The sequence below is a fragment of the Ambystoma mexicanum genome, chromosome 11 (genome assembly GCF_040938575.1).
Source record: "Ambystoma mexicanum isolate Mex_15411 chromosome 11, UKY_AmexF1_1, whole genome shotgun sequence".
Lineage (NCBI taxonomy): Eukaryota > Metazoa > Chordata > Amphibia > Caudata > Ambystomatidae > Ambystoma > Ambystoma mexicanum.
In genome coordinates, this window is record NC_090934.1 from 993,316,337 (window position 1) to 993,330,460 (window position 14,124).

At 48.0% G+C, this 14,124-nt stretch overlaps 1 protein-coding gene across 1 annotated transcript in view; it reads right to left on the reverse strand.

Annotated features, from left to right (window-relative positions):
• Window positions 1-204: 204 nt before the first annotated feature.
• Window positions 205-14,124, reverse strand: part of FAH (fumarylacetoacetate hydrolase) — a 173,613-nt gene continuing 159,693 nt past the window's right edge. The window contains exon 14 of the mRNA XM_069624175.1: window positions 205-393. Within this exon, the coding sequence (XP_069480276.1) occupies window positions 317-393 (77 nt within the window). The 3' untranslated portion in view covers window positions 205-316. The remainder of the gene's footprint in view (window positions 394-14,124) is intronic.

Below are 14,124 nucleotides of genomic sequence, written 5' to 3' on the forward strand. Positions count from 1 at the left end.
GAGGGCTCAATTTCCTTGCATTGGCATAGCTATGTGTTTGGGAGTGCTGCATGTTGGGATTCAGGTACATTTCAACAGGTATCTGTGAGTGTCAGTACTGTAATACCTGGGGATACCGCAGGTGACGATGTCCCATCACTACCACCTTTAAAGGAGAAAAGAAAGTTGATTTCTAAGACAATATCTATTCATGTGAAGACCTGGTCAAAAAAACGTTGTGTTTATTGGAAAAAGTCTCAACCTCTAAGAACATTTAGAGAACTGAGACAAAGATCTCCCTTGAGTTTTGTGACGACACCTTCACAGCAAAGTTTCTTCAGACTGGGATGGCAGGAAGCACTTTGCCAGCACAGCGGCCGAACCCCACGCGGTATCCATCACCCTGGCAGAAGCCTAGGAGAAAACACAGAGAGGAGAACATCTTCAGCTTTGACAAGTGAAAAACACAGAAAATCAAAGAAGAAAAACATTTTCTGAAAATGGCAGAGGTGAGCCAAGGATAAAGGTATAAAATGGTATCCAATGGAGGAAAGGGGCAGTGGAAGAGGGCTGGAATACATCCCGAGCTGAACAGAATAGACCTTTCCAGGATTCATTGGGACGAGAACATCACCTCAGTGGCTAGGCTGGAGAGAATCATCCCCTGGCAAATGGAAGAGAGCATATGCTACAGTACATTGCAAAGACAACATTCCAGACCTGGGTCCCCAATGTGGCCAGATGGGCAGACATCCCTGAAGTGAAAGCGAAATAGGTCTTCTAAGGGTCATGGACAAGGGGGTGGACATACCAGGGCTGAGGCACAGAAAGGCCATCTCAGGGGAGAAGAGATCCCAAAGGCCATCCAAAAATCCAAAAGGGAGAATCGCTATACCAGGGGAGAATATTTACTACCCAAGGCTGAGCAGGGGGAGTGGGCCATCCAGAGTCCATGGGGAAGAGAGCATCCCGAGAGAGCATCCCTTGCCTGGCATAGATAGAGCAATTGCATGGGAATAGGGAAGAGGGGACATCATTAGACTCTCACAAACAATTCTCTCTTTATAAACAAAACATGAAACATTGAAGGACTTTTGGGTTTTTAAAGATATATATCCCAGTGTTATAGAAGCAGGATAGAGATCCTATGGTTGCCAGAGAAAAGATGCATCCAAGAGCATAAAGGGGATACCTGATATACCATGGTCTAAGAAGATAGCCAGTCCCGAAACTATGGATTAAAAGGGATGGACTCAAATACGGTACATATTCCCATGGGCTGTCCGAGTTAAGAGGAAATCCCAGGTCTCAAAAGGTAAGAATATATACCCCAAGGCCTGGCTGGTGAAAGGCAATTCCAGCGCTTAAAGGGAAGAATGCATTCATCAAGGCCTTGGGGGTGAGGGTTGAAACTCCAGGACCCAAAGGGAAGGCTTTATAGTTTGGGCCATAAGAGAAGACAAGTCCCAGTGCCCAAATGGAAGCATATATACTCCAAGGTCTTCGAAAAGTGACTGAACATCACAAAAATTAAAAGGACATTATTTCCTGGGGAGATGGGGATGAGAAAAATTCCAAAAGTAACAAAAGTATACCCCAGGGGGCGAGACAATACCGCAGGGATCCCAGGGAACAATATATTCCTCAGGCCCTCTGTAGTGAGAGGGAAAACCCCGGGGCTCAAAGAGGGAGTAAGATTTGTCAAAAAAGCTGAGCAGAATCAATGTAAATCAGACAAAGAAAATTTTAGTTTTTCACAGATCTTGAATTTTTAGGGATATTTACAAAGATGGGGCAAACTTAATGAAGGGAAACAAACATGCAGAAGGGCTTTGCATTAATGTTACAACAATCAAAAGTCGCCGTTTTCTGTTAACTTTAATCTGGGATACCATCCTGGGATTTATCATCAAGCCTCAGTCAATCATAGCCTGGCATGTTTGAGAGGCTCTGCACTTCTTTCTCGACTGCGAGTTCAGTTGATTCAGGTCCTCTGCTTCTCATCCTGGACTCCTGGGGAGACCCCTTCTGCTTGATCGCGTGGCTCCCGTGCTCCTGCACGTTAGGCCATGGCAGTTGTAGCATGTGAGTTGAGTAATACCAAGCTGGGCATCACACCTTCCAGTAGGGGGCCTGACGCATATGCTTTTCAATAGACTGACCCAGGTGTGTTGTTTTCTTCCTTACTTGTGGGCCAGATGCCAAGTCCTCAACACCCTCTCCTTATCTACTTCTCTATTAGATTGCAATGGTCGCGCACCTAAGGGGACATCTCTTACTCCGCTTTTCCTCTCGCTGTACCACTCCTTATACAACTGTTGCACTTGATGCTCAACCACATGCTTGTGCTCCCATCGCTCCTTAACCCTTCCAGGTCAAGCAGGTAGGGTAACTGCTCTTCTTCCCAATCCCTTCCCTCCTGCTCCCCACCCTTCCTCTCCAGGTGTCTTTCTATACCCCCCCCCCCCAAAGTATACTCCCCTCCTTGCTGGCACCTGTATCCTCCCCTACTCATATGCCTTTCTTCTCTCCTCCAGTCGCTCAACACTTCACTCCCTTGGATGTTACACTGCTCCTCCTCCTCATTGTCCATCACCTCATTTAATTCATCCTTTTTCTTCACTACCCCTCCTTCCTGATTGAACCGTTTCATCTACTTCCTTTGCCTCAAACCTGCTCCAAAGCTGCTCCTCCTCCGAATCCAAACATGCACAGCCTGCCTACATGTTGACGGCTTTTCTTGGGGACAAGCCCTGCTCCTTTGGCACCTCCCACACTTACATTTATTTAAGTGTGCCTGGTGATAACTTGCATCAAGGGACTGGTTCATCTGCCCATGTGGGTGGTGCACAGGCAGTTCCTGCCACTCCGCCAACACACAGGGTGCAAGACGTGGTGCAAGCCTATATCAAGGGCGTCCACCATCTTTTTATGGAAGTGTGTGCATATGTGAATGAAGCGGACTGCAGAGAGCTCCCGTACGGCTCCATTCTGCGTCCCGTAACCATAAACGTGGCTTGCAAGACTGCATGTTTCTGGCCATAAGATCACATTTGGATGTTCTTTGATGACAACGATGATACATATTTTTGTTTCCAAGAATGCTCATGTATTTTTCTGGCATCAATGAACTCCATACAGTTTTATCTTGCATAACCATAGCTGGGGGCTCTGACACTTTTGAAGTAAACATGTGTCGGGACCCAACACATGATAGGTGGGGTTTGTGTTAGAGGGTCTGGTTCTACTATGGGTGTCCCTAAAAGGGGGCAAGGAAGTAGTTCTTTTCACTGTGGCAAGCCCTATCCCATAACCTGGACATCATGGGTTAGGCCTTGGGATCCTCACTGTACTACCACAGCACTGCATAGTTGGTGGCAGTGCCAGGCCCCGTGAACCTCACCAAAATCTACTCTGAGGGACAGACAAGGGACTTCATCACATATTCCAGGATGTAAAGGTGAGAATGATTTACCCTGGCTCGACGTGGTGGATTCATCCTCTAGGAATCCAAGAGAAGGACTGATATGACATGGCCTGAAGAGGAGGATAATATACCAGGACTGAAAGAGGAGGATTCATATCCCTGGGCTCAAAGAGGAGGACTGATATTCCGGGTTTTGAAGAGGATAAGTGATTCCTCAGGGGTTAAAGTCAGAATTGATATCAAAGAAATTGAAAGAAGTTACTGGAAACGCAACACCTGAAACATACTGGGTGCTCATGGAAGATTCTAGCAAGTAGATGATACCGGAAGGGAGAAGCTGCCTGAAGGCAAAGTGTACAGAAGAGGCCAGCAAAAATGGACAGAGACTGCAAACAGAATATGAAATAGGCAACAACTTTGAATTAGGGAAGCAACTAGTTTCAATAGATATAAGAGTCATAGTGGCAATAGCTGCAGACAATATGGGAATAGGCAAGTACAGGCTTAAGAAGTACACACACAGTACAGGTATGCTGTACAGAGGTGGGGTTATTCATAGGTATAACGTACAGGCATACACAGGTATAGAGGGCAAAGGCATGGATAAGTACAGGCAATGTGGGTATAGATAGGTGAAACGGGTCAGGAGTAGCTGAATAAACAGTGCTGGTGTAGATATAGTCTGAGTGTGGAGACAGATACAGACTGTGAGAGTGCTGATAGGTATAGACACGCTGCGTGTAGATTTGCACACAGTTCACGTCAACATAGACCTAGACAGTAGGATACATAAAGATAGTAACAGTGCATGTGTAGTTAGGTACAGCCAGTAGTGGTTGGTATGCACGGACACACAGAGGACTGACAGGCACAGACATTACAAGCACAGAAGATGGAAGGTGTATACAGTAGAGGGATACATAGTAACACAATACAAGTTGCAATAAACCAAGTGAGTGTGGGTGTACAAACAAGATTGTGTGGCTGGCGATACATTGACAATAAGGGTAAGAAGCACAGACAGTGTGGCTGTAGAGAGGTACAGGCAATGCAGGTGTTGTATACTTGTTCAGACCCTGCAAGTCCTGTAGTTATGACACGCCTCTGTTTTGGCTGGTGGTGTTTTGGACTGAGCTTGTTGGCAGATGGTGCTGTGGAGAAGTGGTGTTCCTTTCGCTCTGGTGAATCAGTTTCCTCATCTGTTCATAAGCCCGACTTCTGTGCACACATCTTGTAACAACTGGCGATAGGCCATCCTCTCCCACCGCTGCAGCTTGATTCACCAGAGGGAACGTGTGGACCCTATGGGCACCTGTCGTGCATGGAAACTGGAGACTATAAGGTGAGATTTTCGTTGTGGGGACTGTAACCGCACCTATTCAGCAAAATGTCTGGCAAAAATCCCTACCCCTCTCCAGAACTGTGTCGCACTCTTGAGGGCCCAACCAAGCCCAGATCCACTTGCACACTTCAGTTGCCAATATATTATTGATAGAGCCCCAACTTGGCACAAACCAGCATTCCCCCTGTTTCCCAATACACCCCACAATTCCCCTCAGCCCACGATTTTATTGTGTGAGCTTAGTAGTAAGGCCTTTTTAGACCTTGCTCCCTGGCTTACTGATCAGTCCATAGGCTTCCAGTGTAGGTGGACCGTTACCGCCCTCCCACATTTACATCCACTGTAGCATTACTACCCTCCTTGGGGAGAGTTGTGCAGTGTTACCTTGCTTCCCCATTCTATGTGCCCAATGGGTATTTTCCCCATACTAAGTGAAGGGCAGGAAGGCTGATGCAGTGGCCACTTTAATTTACCTTTTACAATTGCACTCCTGGGCATGGTTCTTTAAACTGCATGTCAACCTTTTGTGCACTACAACGTTCAAAATGCCTGGGTATGTTTACGCCCTGCATTTCTGCTGCACTGACCTTGTGGCCCTCTTCCTCCTGGGCAGGATGTGGCCATATAGGAGCATCCCCTTAGTAGGCTCTGGCCAGAGGCCAGGAAGTATCCATTTTGTGAATGGACCTGGTTTAGGCTGGGAAAGTGGCTGCATACAGCTCCAACACACTTCGTAGCCTTTTGTGACCTCCTAAATGCACATAAGCTGGCTGCCCATGACTGTACCGTCTTCTACAGTTTGAATGTTGCTGGTGTCTTCATAGGAGGTCTGGGTCACCCCAGCCCAGGATTTAGTATACCATGAAAGGATTTAGAGCCTTTTTTCAGTTAACCACTGGAGCAAAGTATTTAAAGTGCAAGATACCACAGAGGAATGCTCCAAGACTGCTGCTGTGACCACCATTGCCCAAACCATCTACCGCAAGGCACAGCTCTGCTCTTCTATTGACAGGGGAGATGTTTCACAGTGCCTTGCCTCCCTTGGACAGGTGGTCCTAACCAGCTTGAAGTCCAGCATTACTGATGCCATCCTCTTGGAGCTTGGAAGAGCCATAGCCCTGTAGCCGGCATCCACCACTCTGAAGAGGGGACTTCTCCTGTTGCCTGGATATAGTGCTGTCTGGTGTTGTGAAACTCACACTGCATCATCCACGTGGATCCTGGACATCACTGCTCTGCTGCTGCTGCTTCTCTCAATCAAGAAGCAGAGTTCTACTAAAGCCTGGGTCATGGTGCGTGCAGAGCCCATTCAGGGGTCACTTCAACTGCTCATCCCCTCTGGTATGTCCTGAGAGTCCTTCAATGTTGTGGGAGTCAACGCAGAAGTTTTTCATCTTTGAGTCCAGCTTGATGAACCTTGTGAGACCGGAACTGCCAAATCACCGGATTCCGCTTTCAAAGTTATCATGCAACACACATTCTGCACCTGCAACCCATGGACCTGATATGGCCAATTGCCCTGGCATACCTGGGGCTACTCGTTCTGATCAGGATATGGAGAGGCTGGTTTACATTATTTTTTAAAGTCATCCTTGTCCCCACTCGCTAACATTAGGCATAAAGTCCATCTATGAAGCTACCCATGCCTTTGGTGGTGAAACAAGAGCATATTCCTGTCAGAGGGCCTCTGAAATGACCCTTTCCTTTCCACAAAGTACTCCTAAAATCAAACAAATTGTGGTGACACTGACAGAAGTACTAACTACCGATTTGAGCCTATTATTCTCTATCAGAAAACTTTGAGCAACCTTTGAAACACTGTGAAGGCAGGCAGTACTTTATGATTTACCTTGAACATTCTGCAACACTTTTTTAGGTTAGGGATTGGACTCATTAAGTGGATCTACTTTGGACTGGTGCTGCTCTATAATTTTACAATGACTAGGATAAATTGTTTAACCACTAATCCTCCACCCCCGCCCGCACCTCCTCCAACCCCCTTTAGGTCTAAATTCTAAAAAGTGTGTGCGTTTCCCATTTGGCCACCTAATTATGGCTCTGTGTGCGTGTAGATATTGCTTTACATACCTCTCAGTATTTTGACTTAAAGCATCGGTGTTGATAAATGTGTATTTGTATACTTAAAATCTACTGCTTGAAACTCTCTGGTGTATTTTTTTTAATTGAATTTATTGAAGCGCACGTACGCCCAAAGGCATCATGGCGCTGGAGGCGTGAGGAATTTTTGTGATATCACTGTTTCTAAAAGAGCATTGTTTTCAGTTGCCGACGAAAGGCAAAGTGGTCAATGGTCCCCCGCAGAGCAAGAGGAAGGACATTCCAGGCTTTGGAAGCTGCCACCGAGAAAGCGTGCCCCCCTTTTTGAGCTAACCTGAACCGGGGAACCGCTACCCGCAGAGCGGCTTGGGATCGAAGTGAACGACTAGGCATGTAGCGGACAAACTTGGCTTGCAAATATTCTGCTCCCATGCCGTAGAAGGCCCGATGTACAATGCATATGGACTTAAACATGATCCCGTCGGCAACAGGGAGCCAATGCAATTGCCTCAGGAGAGGGGTCATATGGGCTCCGAGAGGGGGGCACAGTATGGATCTGGCCGCGGCATTCTGGAGTAACTAAGCACCTAATCAGATAGCCGGGCTGCGCCAAATAAAGTGAGTTACAGTAATCCAGTACGCTTAGCACCAGATCTGCAACCACTGGGGCCTGGCATGCTGTACGAATGAAAGGGAGGACCTTCCGGAGGACACAAAGCTTAAAGTGGCCGGTTTTGCAACCTGCAGCAACTTGCTCATCCATGGCCAGAGTGGCAGAGATCCTCACCCCCAAATTCCTGACTGACAGGACAGGCGTGGGGGGAGAACCCAGGGATGTGGGCCACAAATCAGCCATCCAAAACAGCTGAGGAGATGTAGTACCTACAACCAGGACCTCGGTTTTACTGCTGTTTAGCTTTTGCCAGTTCTAGGTCATCCATATCCCCAGCTCCTCAAGACACTTTCTCAGCCAGATTGCTGTCTTAGATATGGTGAGGTCCAAACGGACTAAAATCTGGGTATCGTCTGCATAAGAGTAATAACGAAACCCATGCGACTGAATGAGGAGCAGAAGATATCTGATATAAATATTAAATAGAATAGGGGACAGTGCTGATCCCTGGGGAACACCACAAAAAAAGTGAGGCCAGAGCGGAAGGGAGGGACACCGATTGGGAACGGTCTGCCAGAAAAGCTGTACACCAGTTCAGGACTTGGCAAGACAGGCCGGCCTCAGAGAGACGGGAAATTAGGAGAAGATGGTCAACCGTGTCGAAAGCAGCCGACAGATCTAATAGCAGGACTGCTCTGACACCAGCCTGATCTACCAGGCATACCAAGTCGTCCAGTACTGAGTTTAAGACAGATTCGGTATCTCTGCCAGGCCAAAAAACTAGATTGAAACAGGTCGAAATACTGCGAAGACTCCAAAAAAGTAGACAAAAAGGGGGGGGGGGGAGGGGGGACTACCAGAGCCTCCAGAACTTTCATCATAAATGGTAGGAGCGAAATAGGGCGATAATTGGCCAGCACTTCAGGATCCAAAGAAGGCTTTTTAAGCAGGGGAATAACTAGGGCGTACTTAAGTGAGCGCGGGATCACTCCAGTGGCAAAAGAGGCGTTACCTGCTGAGGTAATTTGAGTAATTAAATCACCCGACGCCTCCTGTAGAAGAGTCAAAGGAATGGCATCCGCAGGGGAGGCAGATTTCAGTCGCTGGATAGCTGACAGAACATCAGAGTTGGAGAAAAGGGAAAATGTGGACCATAACCCCTTTGCCGGGGGTGGTTCCACAAGAGCCGTGTCAGCTATAGACGCCGTAGCCTCGTCTTTTATGTTATCCCGAATGGTGGCAAATTTAGTCACAAAGAAAGTTGGAATGGAATCACACAGATCCTGAGAGGGCAGCACCACAGCCAGTCCTTTCTCTGGCGTAGAGAGTGACTGAACCAAATCAAATAGGGCTTTCGGTTTGTTAATTGCCCTCTCTACAATATGACCAAAATAAACTCTTTGCATTCACCACTGCTTTATGGTAGGCGGGGAGAGTACTGCGAAAGATGATTTTAGAGTCAGAGGACTAAGACGCAACTTTATTTCAGCCGGTTTACAACGTAATTTACATTCTCTAAGTTCCTGCGAGAACCACGGTTCAGTCGGGCGGCTTCGCTGCTTGCATAGCTTATAGGGGGCCAGTGTGTCGGCAGTAGCTGTGAAAGAGGCTTCCAGTGTGGCCAGGGAGCAACTCGCAGCAGGACCACAGTGTATTTGTAAAGAGGTAGTCAACTGAAGATTGGACACCCCGAACCAACTGCGCTTACGAATGACAGGCTTCGTCTTAGTGGAGGCAGGAAATTTGAGAGGGTTGGAAAAAGGCACCATAAGGTGCCTGGCCACATTACAAGGATAGGAGCAGCAATCACAGCAGAGGACAGTGGGGCAAAAATAAGATCTAACATATTGCATCGTTGATGGGTAGGGGCATTTACCCCCTGAAGGAGCCCTATTTTATTTAATTATTTTCTAATATAGAACAAACCCCTGATCTTAGTCTAAGCCTCAATGCTCTGCCTCTTTACCAAGTAGACGTTCGGTTAGACCTTTTATGGTAAACCTTTTCACGGTCATTAAAGTTGCCTTCTCTGAATCTTAGACCAGTAGTGATTCTGAATAACCCAACATATGTAAAACAGTGAACCTGAAGTTTAAAATAATTTGGAGTACTTTGCACTTCAGGTAGTATTCCTATGGCATATATTGCCATAGTTAAGGTTTATTGCTTGTGGGGCAAATCTGGGCTAAGTGGCCACACTTCCCACAACCAAAAAACACCAACCACTAAATGGCTGCTATGGTTACCTTTCTTCTTTGATTTTTCCTTTCTCCGATCTTTCCTCGTAGTGGAAAGTTCCAGGAGGTTTTCCAGGCACTGATTTTCTGGTAGAGATTGTGGAGCCTGTGCCTTTATTGGGCATCAATGTCTGCCCCAGTCATCACAGAAATTCCATTACTGTAAATATTGAACCTGTATTTACTTGTGATCTGCAGAGACAACACTAATCCCCACTTCCAAGGATGGTGCTACCACATTTCTGAATGGGCATCAGTGTTGCCTCTAGGACATGTTTGAGGACAACTTTAGCCATTAGACTCAAATTAAGGTTTGGTTTCTTAAGCCACTTGACTCTGAACATCTGTTGATCATAGCTTTCTTGGGGTTTCTCCAAGTCATAGAGCACAGAATTCCAAGTGGTAGGACTCGTCATCCCACTTCAAGTCTATTTAGGGTGGGTTTTTTATATCTAAAAAGCGTATATCCTCTTGGGTTGACAGCCTGAGAGGGCTGCTGCATCTCACATACCAAGAAGGAGCTGCATACTGACCTCAGTATGATTCCAGACAAAAAACATTCCGTGTACCCCCCAGTGAGTAATCTCTGCAGGACTGAGGTTGGGACATTAGGTTATACAGAGGAAGAAGTTATAAAACACAGTAGATTTAGGACTGCCTCCCGTTTAGTTCCCTGAACCTGCAAGACTTGGTGGGCCACTTGTTCCATGTCTTGCCCATCGCAGCAGATCATTTCATGTAGATCCGTAGTGTCTTTGTGGCTGTTAAGCACTAGAGAGGAGTGCCACGGTCCTCTGTTATTGAAGCATTGCCATAGATTGATAAGAATGCTGAACCCTCGGTGGTGCGAGTCCATTCACTTTAAGTGATGAAGGACTTGAACCTTCAATGTGCATTTCTTATCCTTGTGAGCCAGTACCCTTTATCAGTATCTTTAAATACTACTTCTGATGTGAGGTATGGAGAAGTGGCATTAATTACACTTGAATCACCTAAGAAGAGTTTCACTTGCATATTTACTCGTAAGAATTGTTTCTCAGTAATGGGCAGGAGGCGTTTTAAGGTTCTCAATAACGTTTAGGTAGCCCCTGGTTTTCTGGCCCTGGTCCATGCAAGTGTGGCTCTTCCCTTCCCTGGAGCAGGTACAGTTCCCATGGATACCACCACCCATGCCCCCCAACACGTGGGGTAGGCTGAGGTGTTGCACCTGCTAAATAAAACTGCTGAAAATAGGAGATGGGCTACACCCAGAGTTCTTTGATGACTAATGGACACCAGAGTGAACTTTTATAGGGATCCCAACGGGGATCCCTCTTTATTAAACACACCCTTATGTTTTTAAACCTTAACTCTAGGAATCCCCTGGCGTGAGCTCCATCTAAGCGGGACCAGCTACATCAGCTCACCCTTCCGTGGAGGGGTCTCGGGAACCCCAATGATGAGCTTGCAGCAACCAAACCCCTTCCTAAACTCAGGTACCACCCACATGCAGTGTGAGGCCAGAGGCTGGCTTCTGTGGGTGGTCCCGTCTTGCAAGGCGGACTTGGTCAGGGCCGCCAACCTATTCCTCTACTTTACACCAGGGTACCTCCCCTTTAACCCCCTATTAACAACAATGGCCATCTACATATCGGAAGGGAAGCGGCGAGAGCATTCATGGAACGATGAACCCCTGCGCTGATCTTGTACAATCCTCTATGGTGTGTCCTGCTGCCTGGTCAAGGGTTGCTGCGGGGCAATGCTCCAACTGGTCCTGTGCGGTAGGAATTGTGTGAAGGTAGAGAACCCAATTAGTGTTGGCGCTGGATGTCAATTATTGATACCAGTTCTGGTAGTGCATGTAGCAACGTCAAAAAGAAAGTAGTAGACACAAATATATAGTCCCTGCTACTTGATTGTTTGCAGAGTTGTTTTTATTTGCATGAGCTTGCCAGAGTTTTGACTCCAAAGGTGATGCTCACATAGCAAAAAGCAGACATGTATCAACCATCAGGTCTTTATCAAGGCGTTCAGAAAATTAGACAAGTCTTATTCCCTGTTTACGGATGCTGGATAGCAACTGTTCAGGCCAGCGTGGCCTCCGGATACGCCCGCATCGTGGTATGAATAATTGAAATCCAGTGCCAACACCAATAGGGTTCTTTACCTTCACACAAGGCCATCCACATAACTTCCTATTCCTACTAACAGTAAGCTTACTTAGCATTCCCCAAATACCCTAACTCTCTACTTTACCCTACTTAACATTTACCCTACATAGCATAAATTACATATACATAGAACTGTTCATACTGAAGGTGAGCACCCAACCACGTATACATAGACTCACAACATATATGCAACATACAATGCTATGTCACAATGGGGTGACTGCTGCAGTCAGTCACCCCTTTACAGTACCTTGCAGGTCTGTCCCTGCGGTGCTGGCTTAGGTGAAGTGCTGGTTGCAGGCTTGGGCATGTTCCCTGATGATGCTGGGTGGGTAGATGGTGCTTGGCTCCTCTGGCTTGACCCCCCCTGTGGATGGTCTTCTATTTATGTACACAGGGCTCTGGCCCCTTGTCCTCCTTCAGGGTGACCCCGTCCACCACATGGGGTCACCCCACAGCCTGCGCTCTGTAAACTGTCCTGGGGAGCCCCCTATGGCCATGGGGACTGCCCATACTCACCTCTGCTCACGCAGTAATAGTAATATTCAGGGTGGGACCAGTTGGCTGAGGGACCCAACCGATGTCACTGCTGCGACCCGCTGTATGCACATTATTTTTAGGGTGGGCCCTGTTGGGGGGCACTCAACATCACCTTTGCTCCGGGGGCACCATTTCTTTTATTTTAGGTGGCATCCCTGTTGCTATGGGGAAGCTGCTGTGCTCACCAACTCGCTCTGTGGCCTCCTCAATGGCCCTCCCCCTCAGCAATGCATTGTAGAAATGCAGGGGGCTGGTTGTGTCTTCACCCGGGCTGCTCCGACGGGCAGCCCGGGGATTTCTTCACCCGGGCCGCTCAACGGTGCGACTCGGGACTCCACCACCACCACCTCCTCCTCCTCCTCTTCACCCAGGTTGGGCGTTGAGGCAAACCCTGGGCTTCCATCTTCACAGCTTCACCCCAGAGGGTAGAGTGGACTTCTGCTGTGCATCTCTGCATTCCCTCCCGGGCTGCTCCTGACATACGCAGCCCGGGAGGATTTCTTTCGATGAAAGGCCATGAGGCAAGCCTTTGGGGGTACGGCCGGGCAGCCCGGTCAGAGCCACCACCCACACGCGGTCCTGGCTGGGCTGTTCTTGATGGACCTGGGCAGCCAATGCCACGCTGCCCAGGCCACAAATGTCTCTAAGGCCTGTCCCCTGGCCTAGCAGCTCACCCCCCTGCTCATAGTCTGTGGGGGGCTTCCCCATGCACCACCCAGTGGTATTCAAAGGATTAAGGCCCCAGGGGGGCGCTCAAGGCTGCAACCCCCCCAAGTAAGTCTCTCTCTTTCTCTCTCTCTTCCCTTAACTGTCCCTTTTACCTGTTCTCTTTTTTAAAATCCTCATGGATTCTCTTCTCTCCCCTGCCCAGCCCATTCTCTCTTTTTCTTGTTTCTTGACATTCTCAATGTCTTTCTCTTTTACAGAATGCTTTGAGGTTTTACTCCAAGCCTCAGAAAGCAGCATTATCTTCTGGTGCGTTTAGTTTCCAGCACTTTGAATCATCCACGTTTGGCTCAACCTTGTCACTCCCTGGACAGGTCCCTGGTGCCCTCACAGGCTACCCGTCTTGGTGTCCGGATATTGGTTCCCCACTCCCCTCAGGGACTTACAACACGGGGGGTCCCACATATTTCACAACAGTCTGAGGCTTGACGCTTCCCTCTTGGCTCCTTCCCTGTGCGGCAGCTGCTTGCGCCCCAGTGTCCTCCCTAGCACTTCCCCAGTGATGTAGCCACATGTGACTCGCAGTGTCTCTCGTTGCTTGGTTTCCTCCAGCAAGTCCCTCATACTATCCAAAACTGCTGTCTTTAAGATTTCCCGTCCTCTGCTCTAGCCAGCAGCAGATGGTGACATTCATACAGGGGTGGACTGGCCTACAGGGAACTCTGGAGATACTCTGCACCCTAGGCTGCTTGTATGGTAACCGCTTTTATTTCCACATTTTGTCATAGGAAATTTTGCTGAAAATGTGTAATTTGGGGCCACTTTGAAAATTATTTCCAGGGCCTCTTTTGGTTCCCATTCAACCCCTGCAGGCATAGATAGTAAGTACAAGTTACTCACTACAAAAATAATTTGCAGTCTATTCCCGGCACCTCTATGCCTTCCCTCACAATGATGGGATTTCTAACCAGAAGAGGAAAGAACCGGATCACTTCTTGCAGCGCACAAAAGCAACGTGGGAGCCCGAGCACACGCATGGCTACTACATTGTCATGGCAAGGGCCACCAGCCGCCGGCCTCCCCCTACTCCACACCTAAGGTACTATACGAGG